The sequence below is a fragment of the Protopterus annectens genome, chromosome 12.part0, assembly GCF_019279795.1.
Source record: "Protopterus annectens isolate FY-2018-M chromosome 12.part0, PAN1.0, whole genome shotgun sequence".
NCBI lineage: Eukaryota > Metazoa > Chordata > Ceratodontiformes > Protopteridae > Protopterus > Protopterus annectens.
In genome coordinates, this window is record NC_056746.1 from 862,827,508 (window position 1) to 862,843,720 (window position 16,213).

The 16,213-nt window shown below is 41.6% G+C and overlaps 1 protein-coding gene across 2 annotated transcripts in view; it reads left to right on the plus strand.

The window, feature by feature from the left end:
* The window catches only part of DIDO1 (death inducer-obliterator 1), a 1,822,440-nt gene that overhangs the window by 1,236,369 nt on the left and 569,858 nt on the right, over positions 1 to 16,213 (plus strand). The window contains exon 13 of one of the 2 annotated variants that reach the window (XM_044089904.1): positions 8,602 to 8,755. In XM_044089904.1, the coding sequence (XP_043945839.1) occupies positions 8,602 to 8,755 (154 nt within the window). The remainder of the gene's footprint in view (positions 1 to 8,601; positions 8,756 to 16,213) is intronic. The other variant, XM_044089905.1, reaches the window with a different exon arrangement.

The following is a 16,213-nucleotide window of genomic DNA, read 5'->3' on the forward strand; positions in this document are numbered from 1 at the left end:
TAATTTGGAAATTATGGATGCAGATTGGTTAGAAGAGGTGTGCCGTATGGTGAGATAGGAAGTAATTGTTCCTATACAGCATCCCTAGTTTGTGATGTTTTTTTTTTTTGTTTTGGAGAATATGGTTGTCAAATTTCAGTTGCTCATCTATGGTGATGTGTAGCAATTTAGCATGGGGGACGATTTCAATAGGTGAGTTGTTTTGGCTTTCCACTTTGAAAGAAGTTTTGTCAAAAGGGAATGATTTTGATGGTAGGAAGATTAGTATTTTGGATTTGTTTGCATTTAGGGAGAGATGATTTTGGTGCATCCAGGCCTCGGTGGTTGAGAAGGTGGACTGTGTCTTTAAGAGTTCAGGGAGATTAGTGGCGAAGCAGACTAAAGTTGAGTTGTCTCCATATTGGATTATTTTGACATTGGGTATAGCAGAGTGAAATGTGTTGTTGATGTTCAACAACATAGGACCTAAGATGGATCCCTGTGGAATGTCAGTAAGGGTAAGTAGAAAGAGAGAGATACCTTTTTTCCATTTTACAGCTTGGCATCTGTCAGTCAGGCAGCTTGAGAAACAAGAGGTGGAATTTTGGGAGAGATTTAGGTTTGAAAGATGAGTGAGTAGATGGGTATGAAAAATGGAATCAAATGCTTTGGAGAGATCCAGGAGAACAGTGGAGACTATTTCCCCTGAATCTCTGGCATGATTGACTTTGTCTAGGAATGAGATCAGACCTGTTATAGTGCTATGCCTGGGACGGAAACCATGTTGGGTTTGGGGTAAGGAGTTTGTTTTGAGTTAGGAAAGGCATGAGTTGGAGATGGGTGCATTTTTCAAGGATTTTGGAGATGAGGAGAATATTGCTATAGGGCATAAATTAGAGATGGCATTGTTTTTCCCACCTTTGTGAAGAGGTAGAGTATAGGCTTTACACCAGAGTTTGGGGACATAAGATTCTTGTATAGATCTGTTAAGATGCTAATAGGGAAAGCAGTCCCATCAGCGGTAGCTTTGAGGAAAATTTAAGGCATATTGTCAGGGGCGTTAGAGCAGGGTTTTAGTTTAGTGAGAAGTCTTTTTATATAATAGGTGGATATGGGTTTGAGGTTGAAAATGGGGGGGTGTTTAGGGTTGGAGGGTGTAGAAGAGGAAGCAGGGGTGGAATTATTATTGGGAAAGGTTTTGGTGAGTTCAAAGATATTGTTGAAAGAGTTGAATAGTGTGGCTAATTCTTGGTCTGATTTACTGGGAATCAGGGCAGGGATTATTTTTGGTGTTTGGGTTGAGAAGGGTATTTATACAGTTCCAGAATTGTCTAGGGTTTTTTGGCATGATTGGACTGGAGCTTGATGTAGTAAGAGTTTTTGTCACTAATTTGTTTTTTCACAAGGTTACAGAGCTATTTGTATTGAAGGAGGGTGTTGGGGAGTTTACCTTTTCATACTACTTCCAGTGTTTGTCTCGTTGGAGCATTAGTTTGGTGTTTTTGGTTAGCCATGGAGCAGTATTGGTTTTTATTCATTTTGTCTGTAATTGGTGCTATGGTATTTAGAGTATTTAGAAAAGTAGAGTTAAAATGGTCAGTGGCATGGTTGAGAGGTAGAGTTTTTAGGATGTGCCCGTTCATTTGTTTAAGAGAATTTGAGAAAGTGATAGGGTCAGAATTACTTAGGTTGCGAGTGTGTATGTAGTGATGTTGATGGGGGGATGAGAGAGTTGAGCAGAGGGCAGATGCAGGGAAGTGGTCACTAATGGAGTTGGGAATGGTACCAGCGTTAGTAATTTTATTAGGGTGGGAAGACTAGGATCCAGTCAAGGGTAGTACCTAGAGATTTGTTTTTATTGGGTGTGATTATAGAGTGAATTATTTGGTTGAAGTTGAGGTTGATTGGGTAGGAGTAATGTTATTGGTATTGTCCCAGTCACCAGGTATACAAGTTTCATTATTTATTTTGGTTGAGGCCCATAAAAGGATTTTTTTCAAGGATTTGGGATATTGTTCCCAGGTGGGATATATATATATATATATATATATATATATATATATATATATATATATATATATATATATATATATATATATATATATATATATAGATATATATATATATAGATATATATATATAGATATATATATATAGATATATATAGATATATATATATATAGATATAGATATAGATAGTGTGATGATGCAGAGACTTTTATGATTATTAATTTTTAGTAGGCAAGCTCCCTAGTTCAGCATTAGTGAATTAAGGGATAGTCTTTGGGTAGGAAATTATAGAGAGCGAGTCAGAGTAGATTAGTGCAACTCCTCCACCTTTTTAATTTGGCCATTTTCAGGCAGATACTCTAAGCAGATCATTCTCTCTATATCACGAATGGCTGTTGCATAGGGAAGATTTCCTAGACCTAGTCCACCGATGGGGTATACCACATATATATCTCTTTGCCTACCCCCAGAACAGACAACTGAGAAAATTTTGTACCAAACACCACTCTCCCGTAGCTTGGAGAGTGGACGTCCTCACCATCTCATGGAAGGAACGCTTTCTCTATGCCGTCCCTCTCATTCAGAAGATCAGGAGAGATGATGCCAAAAATCTTGCTGGTAACTCCCTGCTGGCCAAGGCAGCTTTGGTTAGCCCTTCTACAATTTCTCACCAAGGGCAATCACCCCAAGTTACTTCACAAAGTGGACATGCTCACACAACAGAAGGGAACTCTCATCCATACACACTTAAACATGCTGAGCCTTACTTTCTGGGTGATAAACTTCTAGCACCCTTTAGACACCGCTACACAGAGGATGTGCTTTCTGTCCTGCAGGAGGCCAGGAAACCCAGTACAAGGAGATCCTACATTTCTAAATGGGAGAGATTCTCCAAATGGTGTCTCCAAGGACATAAGGACCCCCCTTCTAGCGAATGTCCCATTAGTCTGAGCGTGTGTGTGTGAGTTGATTAAAGCAGATCTTTCATACTCTTCAGTGAAAGTGCACCTCTCTCTCTCCTGTCTTTGGCTGCCTACCCCTAGAGCCTCCTCTACTCTCCAAGTTGGATGTTAAATTGTTCTTAAAAGGGGTCTTACACATAAGGCCACCCAGAAAGCCTACCCGCCAACTTGCGACCTAAATTATATCCTGGAGAAAGCCAAAAGATGTCCTTCAGACTGGTGGAATGCTGACTCCATTTGAGCCAGCCACTTCTGCATCCCTGCAGATGTGCACATGGAAAACAGTTTTGCGGTAGCCCTCACTTCAGCAAGAAGGGTCTCAGAGTTGCAAGCACTCATGGCATGCCCTCCTTGCATAAAGACAGGATGATCCTGCGCACCAACCCCTCCATGCCCAAAGTGGTCAGCGAGCTATCATTAAATCAGTCCATTCACCTACCAACCTTCTCTTCTCCCCAGAATGATGGTGAGAGAATACTACACTGCCTGGATGTTCACAAACAATTAAGATTTTATCTGGACAAAACCAAGTCCATCATAAAATCAAATCAACTTTTTGTTTCTTTCCATCCCAGAGCCCTGGGCAAGGCAGTCTCCAAACAGACCATTTCCTGTTGGATAAGGAAAACGTATTTGTTTCTGCTGCACATACCACGAAAATGATCTGAATCGGGGGATCAGGGCTCATTCTGCTAGAACGGTAGCTTCCTCCAAAGCCTTCTACAAAGGCCTAAACACAGCTACCATCCTGAAGGCAGCCACCTAGTCCACTGTACATACCTTCACCAAACATTACAAACGGGACCGTATCTCCAGAGCAGGTTTCACAAGGGCAGTCCTGCAGTTATTTCTGTAATCTGCTACCTCTACCCGTCCTTTTTCTTGACCTGTGGTACTCTCCCACAGTAAGAATACTGCAACATGAGAATAGAATAGTTGTGTAAACTCATACCATAACCATGGATGTCCTCCTCTTCCATGTTGCAGTATTCCTTCTCTCCTTCCTGACCCCCTAGTTTCATATCTACAGGTCTGTGGGCCTTCACAGAACCCCCTACTGGTACTGGGTTCATTTTTGGACAGTCTGTGGCATTCCACCCGTCTGAAGGACATCGTTTGGCTTCTCCTAGGCTACTGTGTCTGACTGGGCAGTTAGTTCTAAGGTCTGTGCATGCAGACATCACATTTAAGGTACCTGGTTTATGGCCCTAGGTGTGACATCCCATGCACCAACAGCAACCAGGCTGAAAGCTTTTGTATAGGATCCAACGTTCGGGTCGCCCGAGGTGGAGGATCACACAGTAGGAATACTGCAACATGGAAGAGAAGTACATCTATGGTTATGGTAAGATTTTACACAACTATTCTTTCTGGCTCAACTTCATCCTGGCTAGTACCACTCATTGATCCCCTTACTGACCTCATGGCTCAGTGCGCATGGAACAACCCTGACATGGTGGAACCAATCCCCCCCCCCCAAAAAGGCAGGAAACACTAGAGCAGAGGCCCACCGGTAGATGCCATGGTGGTATAGTAGCAGCCCTGAGGAAGGAATTATCTAAAGAAAGTTCCTCTGCCCATTCCCTTAACAGAGAGTCTAGGGCTTTGGCTTCAGTAACCTTTGCCCTCCAAGCACTGAACTGTTTAGCCCATGTTGCACAGTTCCAGAAGGACTTGACTAAAGAATTGTCAAATTCTTTCTCTGGTGTTCTGCCTGCAGATGTTCAAGAGTGTGGACACCCAGCTCTCTTCCCTCCAGTCTATATTGACTGTAACAGTGCAACTGCTATCCAGTGTACAGATTATATGGCTAGAGCAGCAGACTCTGGCAATCACCATGCATCATCACATCTGGATGTGCCTTTGTGATTTCGTGGAAGGCGTTAAGACCTCCATCGTTAATGCCCCATTTGATGGTTCCACTCTTTTTGGACTGAAAGTGAAGGATGTTTTAACCAGGAGTCAACAAGTTGGTAAAACTTTCTGTGCAGTGCAAATGCGTTTTCCCACCCATAAAGGACCTTTGGTAGGAATCAGAGGGAAAGAAAGAGGATGCGGTTTCGTAAATTAGAATTTATCAGGACAATTCTGGGGATAGGCCTCACGGCAGAGGAGGAGAGAACTTTAATGGGCATCACCCAAGAATTAAGGCAGACCCTTCACTGAAAAGCCCCACCAGTGTTCCTGAAAGGTTGACGGCTGTGGCACTTGGGAGACTGTCAGGGGCACTTATCCATGCAACCACAAGACTGGCAAAACATAACAGATTCTTGGGTGTAAACATAATTTCCTGAGGCTACTCAAATCCATTTTTATTCTCCCCAATAAAAAAGCACCTAATTTTTCACTCTATCACTGAGAGCCTGCAGCAGCAGAAATTTCCAAACTGTTGAGTCATCAAGCTACTCCCTAAAGAACAGTGAGAGTCTGGAGTCTATTCGGTGTTCTTTTTAGTACCCAAGAAGAAGACAGGGAGCCTCAGACCCATTTTAGATCTGAATCATTTAACTTAATTTGTGAAACAGAAGTCATGATTCAGTCTATTTTGCCTCCTCTGAGGAAGGATGTTTGGATGTGCTCAATAGATCTCCAATACACACATCGTCTTGTACAGATAGAGAAGCATTCCAGCAGATTTCTCCATTTCCAGCTGTGAGCCAATCATTACCAGTTCAGAGCATTACCTTTGGGTCTCACCACAGCCCCAGGATGTTTACTAAGATAATAGTACTAGTTACAATACGTCTGTATCTAATAGGGATCTACGTTTTCCTGCATCTTTATTTGGGACCTCACTGCTGCCAGAGAACATCTGTTATTACATCATCTGGACCTTCTGCTCCACCTAATGCAGAATCTAGGAAATGCACTAAATTTTCCCAGAGCTTCTTGGACCCGACACAACAAATATAATTAATTGGATACCACCTGAACTCAGTGTTACAGATCGCCAAATTACCCCACTCCAGAGTGCTTTCCCTACGATTGGCAGGTACATGATTACTTCAGCATGCTTCATCCACAACAAGATTAATTTGTTGACTTTTAGGTCTAATGGCTTCCACAATCTTACTGGTACCACTAGCCAGGTTCTGCATAAGAGTACTCCATTGGACTCTCTGTGCATTGGTCTCAAAACTTTTACCAATTTCATACCAAAGTTTGATTTACGCAAATATGCAGAGATCTTATCAGCTGGTGATTAAAATCTCTGTTGGTGATAGAAAGTTGTCCTTTTCACATGGACCTACCATTGGCTGTCATAACCGAAGATGCCTCCCATGAGGTGGGGGCCGCATTTCAAAGGGAGGCTCTTGGTCACAGAGGCCAAACATCAATGTCTTGGAGGTGAGAGCAGTCTTTTAGCATTACGGGATGTTTTCCCCAAGGGTTTGATTTCCATACATACACAGTATGGCCATAGTCTGGCACATCTTGAAACTGAGAGGAGCCTGCTTGTATGCTCTCTGTTGGGAAAACATAAAAGTGTGGTAGTGAGTGATGTTTGCATAGAGTCTTGATAGCAACGCACATCTGAGGGACATCCAGAGTATTAGCAGACAGGTTTAGCAGAACTGTCTCAATGCCCCATGAGTGGTTCATCAAGTTAACAGTGGCAGCTTTGGTTTCCCATTGCTGGAGCCAACGTTGCTGCAGCCTTTTTGCTTTCTATCCAAACACCCTATGAAACTATACACCACGGGGATCACTTCTGTGGCTCTGCTCGACAGTGGCACAGGAAAATAACTTTCTTGGGTGGCATAAGCCAGGGAACCTGTTGGCAAGGCTTACTTAGGCCCTTGGGCCGATAGCCTAGTACCTACCTGTGAACACAAATGCATCAGTTACTTTGCCCTGATTCTTCCACAGGGACAGTCACAGAGGAACGGTCTAGTCCACAGTTGGCCCCGGGGTCTCCTTTATGTATCCCCCCCCCCATTGCCCCTGATGAACAAATCCATCAAGAAAGTAAGAAAATGCAAGACCAAAAATTATCCTTATTGCTCCGTTCTGGCCCAGACAGTCATGGTTTCCTTTCCTGTGGCCTGCACTAGCACAATCTCCATGAGTATTGAATCAGTATCCAAACCTTTTGACTCACCAGACTGGATTGCTGCTTCCGGACCAGAAATCCATGAGAATAACTGCTTGGTTCCTCCAGTTCTGACTTTGGCCGGAGATGTCATGCTCCCAGCATCAGTTCAGTTTATTTCAGCCTTCCAAACCCAATCAACAAAAAAGGTTCATCATTGCAAATGGGAAAGGTTCTTCATCTGGGCTATGTTGAAAGGAAGAGATCCTTTTTCTGCTGTCTTCAATTGCATACGGTTTTTGTTTGAGCATTTCCGTAGTGGTTCCAGTTTTTCCACTATCAAAGTACAAATGGCTGCAATTTCAAATTTCAGCATAGGTCAGAATGACATGCAAAATCTTGAAAGTCTCTAAAGCCTTCTTGAGGAGATTGTTCCCCTTAAAAGCACCAGTCAGGGATCCAGTTGCTCCATGGAATATTACTGTTCTGCTCCAAGCATTAACTCAGATTCGCTTTGAACCAACATCAGCAGCAGATTTGACATTCCTGTCTTGGAACACAACTTTTCTTTCAGCTATTACATTGACTAGATGAATTTCAGAATTATAGGCCCTTTCTTGCAAGTCTCTGCTTTTCCAAAAAGAGAGTTTAATTTAGGACTAATGCATATTTCCTTCCTAAGGTTGCATCCAAATAAATTTAAAAAACAGTCCGTCAATGTACCTGTGTTTTCCCAGATTCTCCAACAAAGGTGAATATACTTTGCATATGTTGTATGTTTCTCAACTTAGATTTTATCTTCGAACAAAACACCTCAGAAAATCTAACCAATTGTTCATTGCATTTTTTAGACCAGAATTGGGTAAGGCAGTTTCTAAGGTCACTCAAGATAGTTGTTGGATTGAATTGCCTTTGTGTACACAATAAAGTTTTTACCCCTGCAGTCTAAGTTCAAAGCTCATTCCACAAGGGCAGTAGCCACTTCAACAGCTTTTATGAAAAAGACTTCCCATTGATTGTGCTGCTGCAGCATAGCCAACCGTTCACACCTTTGTGTCTCATTATAAATTGGATGTACAATATAGATCAGGATCTGCCTTTAAAAAAGACAACATCAGATACGAAAGTCTGTATTTAATGTAATGCTCCATGTTGTATGATTTTTGTTTGGTTCAAGCTCCCTCCCTTCTGCCCTCTTCCAGATTGTCATCTTTTGGCTTCTGGTGACTGAATGGATTTCACTTGCACTTTGTCTGTAAGCAGTCCTATCAGACAGTGATCCTCTCCTAGATGTTTCCTGCCAAGTTAGTATTGAACTTTGAAAGGGTTATTTTATCTCTCAAATTTTCTATTTGGTAAGGCAAACTCGATCTGAAGTACTAAGATGGAATGGAGGGAATTGTCCTGTTTGTAGGAGTCAGAGCCCTTGAATTCATGAAGCTTCAGAGATGGTGCATAGGTTAGATCCAACAGTGCATGTGTTGAACAGATTGCTAAGTACATAAATTGTGTATTTTCAACAGGGAGTCTTCATTTAGCCTTTAATTCCTCAAGAAACTCTGGAGAGTTTGAGATTTGCTTGGAATGTTAAACTGCCTTGTTTTATTTTTCTTGCAGCAGCTCTGAATCTCGAACTCTTCAAGATGGTGACACATCTGTTTTCCTGTCACGAATTGATGCAGTTTGGAAAGGATTTCTAAATATGCACAACGTAGCCAAATTTGTCACCAAGGCATACCCCGTCTCTGGTCCCATTGAACATCTCAGTGAGGTTAGAAATGTGTCCGCCTGAAGCATCTTTGCAGTACTTGTGTGTTTAGCATTTGCTTATTAGCAGTTGTATTTGTGTGGTTTTATAGCAAACTCATTTGACTGCATTTTGCCTTATTCTCCATGTCATGCTTTGACACCAAGATTCTTTTCTGCAAAACAGTGTTTCATTTATGCATGTGCCTTACCTGTTTTTCACGGCGTCCATTTACGCAAAATATCTATTTTTGTTTGTAGTAAATATACTCAAAATGGCCTTATCAGAAGTACGTTATTGTATGCTTTGGTTCGTTCAGTAACAGGTTATGACATAGTGTGTTTTGTTTGTAAACATTTTAATATGATGCATATTGGTGAGCTAGCAGTCATCTCATAAAGCCATGTTATATAGACAAGTAGCATTTTGTGTTCAGTTGTGCATGCACAGTTTGATGTACTGAATTTGTTAAATTTTAAATGTCTATGCTCATTTTAGAAGGAGACTTGCTGTAGCATTCCTAAAGATGTCAATTTGAATAGTTATTGTTTTCATGCTAAAATGTGCACAGGTTATCATCAATAAGGTGATGTTGCTTTTTGAGGAAAATGGATGCTAATTTGCATAGGAACTGCCACCTTAACTTGTAACATGCCAGGGTCCTGGTTATCAGGCACATTGATCTGTAAAATATTCTAAAGGAATGTGCTATCTTCAGTTGGAAAACCTGCCCTTTTTCTTTTAGGAAGCCATCCATTTGCCAGCAGCAGCTTAAATAACTTTCAGTTAGTGTTTTCTGTATGAAAAAAAGCATCTTTTTCACTTCATTTTCTTTGTGTTCCTTTAATGATCTTGGAAATTCTGTTAATGCAATAGTCTGGCTGTTTGTAGTTGAGTAAAATGTTATTTTCAGTCTTTGCATTTTCATTGTGAATGTAGAGTTGTCCATGTGAGGACACTTACTAAACACAAGTCATTTGTTGACTTAGTCAGATATGCATTGCTAATTTTTGTCAGCAGTTTCAGGATTTGCTTTTTAATTTTTAACTCATGAAACTTACCACTGGAATGTGGACACCCCCAGCCACTCACATACACCTACACACACGTGCATGTGGAAGTAAATGTTGATGTGTAATAAGGTAGTATTAGGATCATGTGAGGCGAGTTGTATTGATGGCTGCAAGTAAGAGTTAGCTTTACTTAGAGCTTGTATTATCAAATCATGGATGTATATAATTTCAAATTGTTGAAGCCTGAGGATTTCCGAGTGAGCTGTTTTTCTGAAAATGTAGTTATGAACAATGTCCTTAATGAATTTAAGAATGCAGTAGTTAAAAAAAGTTCCATAAACCTGCAGACTTGTATTTACAATTGTCTTAATGATTTTTTCACCCAGTCTTAACTCTTGTACCAAAAAAAGGCACATTTTTTTTAAATGAAGTTAATTCCATTAAAGGAAAATGCCATCCTGCAGTGGTGGTGGTCTCCATGTGTTGTCACCTAAATAATGGTAACCTTTCTTCAGTGTATTTTTAATATTTCACTTCCAGTTGTTTCCCATCCTCAGATTGTGAAAGAACCACAATTTTCCCTAGCCATAGCTTCCATTGATTCAGCATGGAATTTGTTTCAGACTTCAAGACTTAGATTAAATAGAGATTTCTAGTTTTTAGCATTAAACAATCCCAGTTTACATCTCAACAGTTTCCTGTAGAGATCAGTAAAGTGTTGTGAGCAGCTAAAGTGAAACGAAACTTCTTTCCAGATACTGCAGCACTACATGTAAACTGTGGGTATGAATTTTTTTTTTTTTTTAAGACTACGGCTTTGAATACAAGATCATGTGCAAAGCCATCTAATAATCCTTGTTTCCTTATGGTTTGCAAATGTTGCATATTGCTCTGCTGTCAAATCAAGGGAAAGTACTAGTGTTAAGTTTTTTAATTGTTTACAGGATGTCTGAGGATGATTCAGTCATACTAGTAAAGATCCCATGTTCACATGGTATGTGCTTCACCGAATGGTTTCCTTTCTTTTTTTCCTGCATGAAAGGAATTCCTGCATGGAAGGACAGATGTCTTAACATGTAAACATAGGACTGGAAACACACAAACATCAATTGGGTACATCATGACTTTGAGCAGAAAAGTATTGAAGGAAGTGAGGCACTTAGCTGATCCTGAAAGTGACCCTTTCTCTGCATGTGAAATTATCAGTATGTTTGGGTACAGCATCTGAAATGCGTTTAGCTGGGGGAGTTGCGTCACTGTTATTTATTTTTTCCATTCATTTCTGCAGTATTCATTGAGATGGTCATCTTATTCATATCTTCATGCTGCATATCTTGATGGATGAGAATGCAGGAAACAAAACTGCCACACCTACAGGACATGCAGACAATGGCAGATTTAAAAAAAAATAAATAAGGGGAAAAAAGGTCTGTAAAAGTGATGCCATAGTATGGATTTACTTTTGGTGTGATTAAGCCAAACATTTGTACACTATCTTTAAACACTTGCCTTTTCACATCTTTGTTATTGAAGAAAACGTAAATGGACCAAGAAAAGCTTTTACAAATTTTATAGTAAGCACAGTTCAGATTGGTAACTAAAATGCTACCTTTCCATTGTAGCACCAAATTCTGCTTGTAATACAGAGACTCATGAAACTGCAGCAAGTGCATTTTATCATTTTATTCTTCAGTGCACTCTTGAGAAGGTAAACTAGGTCCCATTTATGGCTGAACTGTTCAGCCTAATGCAGTAACTTTTAAACCCATTTGTTAGCCACTGTTCACTTGCTACAAAGCTTTACAGTGTGACCATAGCTTACTCCCTACGGTTGTGTAGTACAGACTCCTCATCGGTAAGGCCACTTTTTTGTAAGGCTTAACACAGTAGTATGGCACAGACTCCCTCAGGCTGTAGTAAGTATTAAAGATTATTTAAATTTAGGCAAAAATTTTGATAACTTGGCTGAGGAGTACAAGGGACAATGACAGTTAAACAGATGGAATATTAAATGAGCAGTATATGTAGTGCTTATAAATACATCACCATAGGTGTCAAACTGTTAAGAGGTCATTGTGGAATACAGACCATAGCAGTGTGTGACGTGTGACAAGTCAAAATGTGAAACACCCTATTTTCACAGAAGTATTAAGTTAGTGAATAATACACATTTGTAAAATTCAGTGAGAGACATGTCAGTAAATTAAATAATGAGAAACACATCAATAAACGAAATAAAATTGTCCGAGACCATTGATAAAATGCAATATACTCTACAGAAAATGGCTACATCAGAGTATTCAAGTGCAGCTGTTAAAAAAAAAAAAAAAATGCCATCAGCACCAGGTTTTCCAGTCCCTCCACATTTTCTCCCAGCTAAATCTGTTATTCGGACCAGAATCATTGACCAATCCAGAAACCAGGAACACTTTTAAAATTGCTATTACCTTGAGACATTGACAGAATACGAAAATGTGAATTAATATACATGTTCTAAAGTAAAAGTCTATAATTCCAGATCTGCGGTGGTACAGTGGTAGCATTGCTACATCACAGCAAAAGGTTCTCCTGTTCAATTCTCGGCTAGAGTGCCTCCTGTGTGGAGGCTGCATGTCCTCTCCGCGGTTGTGGCCTCCAAAAGACCTGTGTGAATGGGTGTGCCTTCACTGAAGGTTGGGCATCAGGCTGGCAACTCTGCACCATAAAAAAAATCTGCTGCCAATCATTAGCGGACTGGAGTTCCACTTGGCGACCCCTAACCGGGAAAAGCCGAAAAGACAACAACAATGCATCACCTTTTCTCCAAGTGTCACAAGCCTAGCTCTCAGTGAATCAGGGACAGATCTTGAAATAATCAGAGAGACTTAAAACGTTATAACTATTAACTTGAGACCGTGATAGAATAGAGATTATAAATTAATATGCAGTCTGATGTTGTTAGTCTTCACTTAATCCTTGACTAGGTTCAGTTCCGTATCTCAGAATCAACTCTGCCATTATTCCAGCTTGTGCCTTCCAAAAACACTCGAGCTCAGCTCTATCCATATTGATCCTCATAGGATTACCTCATATCTCATTTGCCACTTTTAGTGCCAGACACGTTTATCTGGCCAGGTCTCAACCAAGCTTAATTTTTTCAAACTGTAAGTGTCTTTTTCTTTAAAACTGTTAGTGATTCCTTGTCTATTTTTTCACTTAGCCAGCTCCTCTATTAGCCCTTTTTTCTTAACATGAGTAGTGTTTTCCTTCCACTACCATCATTGGTAGTTCTCCTGTCTGTTGCTTTCCCTTTACCATTAACATAACCTGTTCATACGATTGTTGGTATGACTTTTTTCTCTGCCTAAAAATAAATAAATAAATCTTTCTGTCTTTGTGTGTCTATCTTCTGCTATGGCTGAAAAGGCTAGAGGTACTTCTGGCTTGCAGAAGTGTGATCGTAGGTTACCAAACTCTGACAGGCACTCTGTGTCTGTTGCTTGGGCCCGGTGCATCTTTAAGAAGAATGTGCTATGTCTTTATGGCTTCAGTCACCGGGCCCTCATAGAAAGAAAAAACAAACTTATCTTAAAAGGCCTTATAAAATCCAGCTTTGACAAGGCTGTATTTGGATATGTCAAATCGAAAAATTATGTTGGCTCCCCTTCTTCATCTCCTTCATCCAAACATGAAGAATCTAAGAGGATGAGCTGCTGGGTGCCTACAGTCTCGTCGCAACCACCAATGAAAATGGCTAAGACTTCCCTGGTTCCCAAAGTGTCAGTGGAGCCAACTAGGAAACTGCTTCCACCATTGATGTCATCATTGACTACCACTGCACCACAATTTCGTCATCCACTACTGTTTTAGACCAAATGATTTCGGAACCTTCTTTCTCTCTTCCGTTCCAACAGTTTTGGAACCAAAGGAGTTTTCTTTTAAAGACAGGCCATGTACAAGATATTCACGAATGTCTGACCCTTTTTCAGACCGACCTCCAAGTCCCTTCTTGGAGAAACCCCGGTCCTTGGTCTCTCCAGTCCGTTCCAACAAAAGCCTCATGGAGTTCCAATATTTTGAGAGTGATGGACCAGCTCCTGATGGCAAGGGGATTATATCTACATGTTCTTCGTGTTTCACTGTTGCAGTTCTTACAGTTGGGTTATCTGCCTGCAGGTAGCCCTCAGTCGGCCCGAATACCAGAGACTTGGTATTTCTGCGTCGGGTCAGGTTGTCAGGGGTATAAAAACAGGCAGCTGATGCCATTACATCAGTCTTTCTTGCCGAGGAGTCCGAAGCAGTTGGCAAGTGCCAGTCGGCCGCTACCTGAATTTTCATTTACAAATTGAATAATCGTGAAGTCTTCTAAAGCTAAGTACCCCGTTGGCGATCCTTTTTTCTTGCTCTAACCGATGTCAGAAAAAGTTAACAATTAGCTTGCCTGTGGAAAGCAAATACCACACAGAGATTTTCATTCTTACTGCGTCACCTGTTTAGGCCCAGATCACAATGTACCTCGCAGTTTGTTTTGTGCTTTGTTCAGTGCCCGAACCATCCATAGTCAGGCTCTCTGTTGCTAAATTCTTTCGCTTTTAATCTCCATATCCTGAGATGGCTTTGGTAAGCCATCCGACTACCGATATTCCGAAAAAACATAAGGATAAAGACAAGAGACTGCATAGGTCCAAAGCTGCCGACGATGCTTCTAGTAAGCTTAGTCGCCAGTTGTCCGGTACTCAGTGAGGCGCTTTTGCAGCTCCTGATGCCTGCTTCTGTGGATTCGTAGGCCTCTACCCAAGACCCATTCGGAGTCTGATATGCCACAAGACTCTTCTTCGACTGTGGAACCTGCGGATGTCTTTACCTTAGATGGGACCGGAGCCGCTGTGCAGGCACCGGCTTCTGAGGCAGATGTTCATCGTGTTTCACTGCTGCAGTCATTTCACTTGGGTTATCCTGCCATCAGGCGGGCCTGCAGTCTGCCAGAGTTCCAAAGTCTTGGTCCGGCGTTCGTTGCTGTCGCTTCTTCCCGGACGTCAGTGCGCCAGGGGTAAATAAGATGCAGCCGACACTATTTTCTTCATTCTTTCTTGCCGTGCGGTGCCCGAAGCAAAAGCAGTTCGCAAGTGCCGGTCGGCCGACTCCTGAGATTTTCAATTCGAATTTCAGAACCAAAGTCTTCAATAAAGCTAAGTACCCCGTTGGGGAAACTTTTTCTTGCCTCAGACCGATGTCAGTAAAAGTTAATAATTGGATTTCTTGTGGGAAGCAAATACCTCATAAGGATTTTCATTCTTACTGTATTCCATGCCTAGACCCAGTCCACGCCGTCACTAGTTGTCGGTTTTGTGCTAGATTTAACAAGCGCACAATTAAACGTCGGTTTGACTTTGCTCACCATTACTTTGGCCGAAGGTTTAATTATACCATGCCGTCGGAACGACCGGAATATTAAAAAAAAAACGCAAAGACAAGGATAAGGACAGGCATCCGAGGCCCAAAACTGACGAAGCCTCTTCTAGGCCAGTCGCCAGTTCTCAGTGAGGCACTTTCGCAGTCCCTGACACCCGCTACCTCAGAGCCACAGGCCGCCTCCGACTCCCACATGGAGATGTCTAGGCCTCTGGTAACTCCAGGTATTGGGCCTACGGAAACTAACCCCTCAAATGGGCCCGGAGCCGCTGAGCAGGCATCGGCTTCTGAGGGTGTTTTCAGACCTTCACAGCTTACCATCAAAACTACAGCCAAGTCTAAAACTCCATTAAAGACAAAGAAGCAAGTACAGCATTCACCTGGACAGGCCTCCATGCCTAAAAAACAGGTGCTCAAAATGGCCGAAGACTTAATTACTCTGATCAGGGGTTCCCATCCCCCTCCTGATAAAAGGCATAGGCAGGACACAGACTATGATTCCTCTGACCAGGTTTCCATTTCTTCTGATTCCTCTTCAGACCAGGGATACTCTTTACCCCCCTATGAGGACTCTGATGCTGAAGAATCCGTTCCTTCGGCCTCTCCACCTGAGGATTACTCTTTTGGGGAAACTTTACATACCATGAGGGAGCATTTCCATTGGGAGGGCCAGGATTACTCAGAATCCAAGAAAAGGCTCAGAGACTTTCTTTTATTGCCTCAGCACAGGCCCCTTGCTATTCCGCCAGTGTTAGATATTGTGGATGATGTGTTCTCTAAATCCAGTTTAAATCCTGATTCTTTGCCCCCTGCTCCAGTCAAGCCAGACAGGTACTACAGAGTTCCTGACTCTCACAAATGTCTTTATACAAACCCTGTTGCTGACCCAGAAACTATTTCCCAGGGTCCCAAAGGGGTAAAGGCTTCCACGGCTAAAAATCCAGTTCTCTCTGACAGGGATTCTAGAGTATTAGACAGATGGGGGAAGAAAGTTTACACTTCTGCAACTTTAGCAGTGAGGGCTTTAAATTGCCAGTTTCACATGCTTAAATACCAACAATATTTAAGGTCTCTGTTA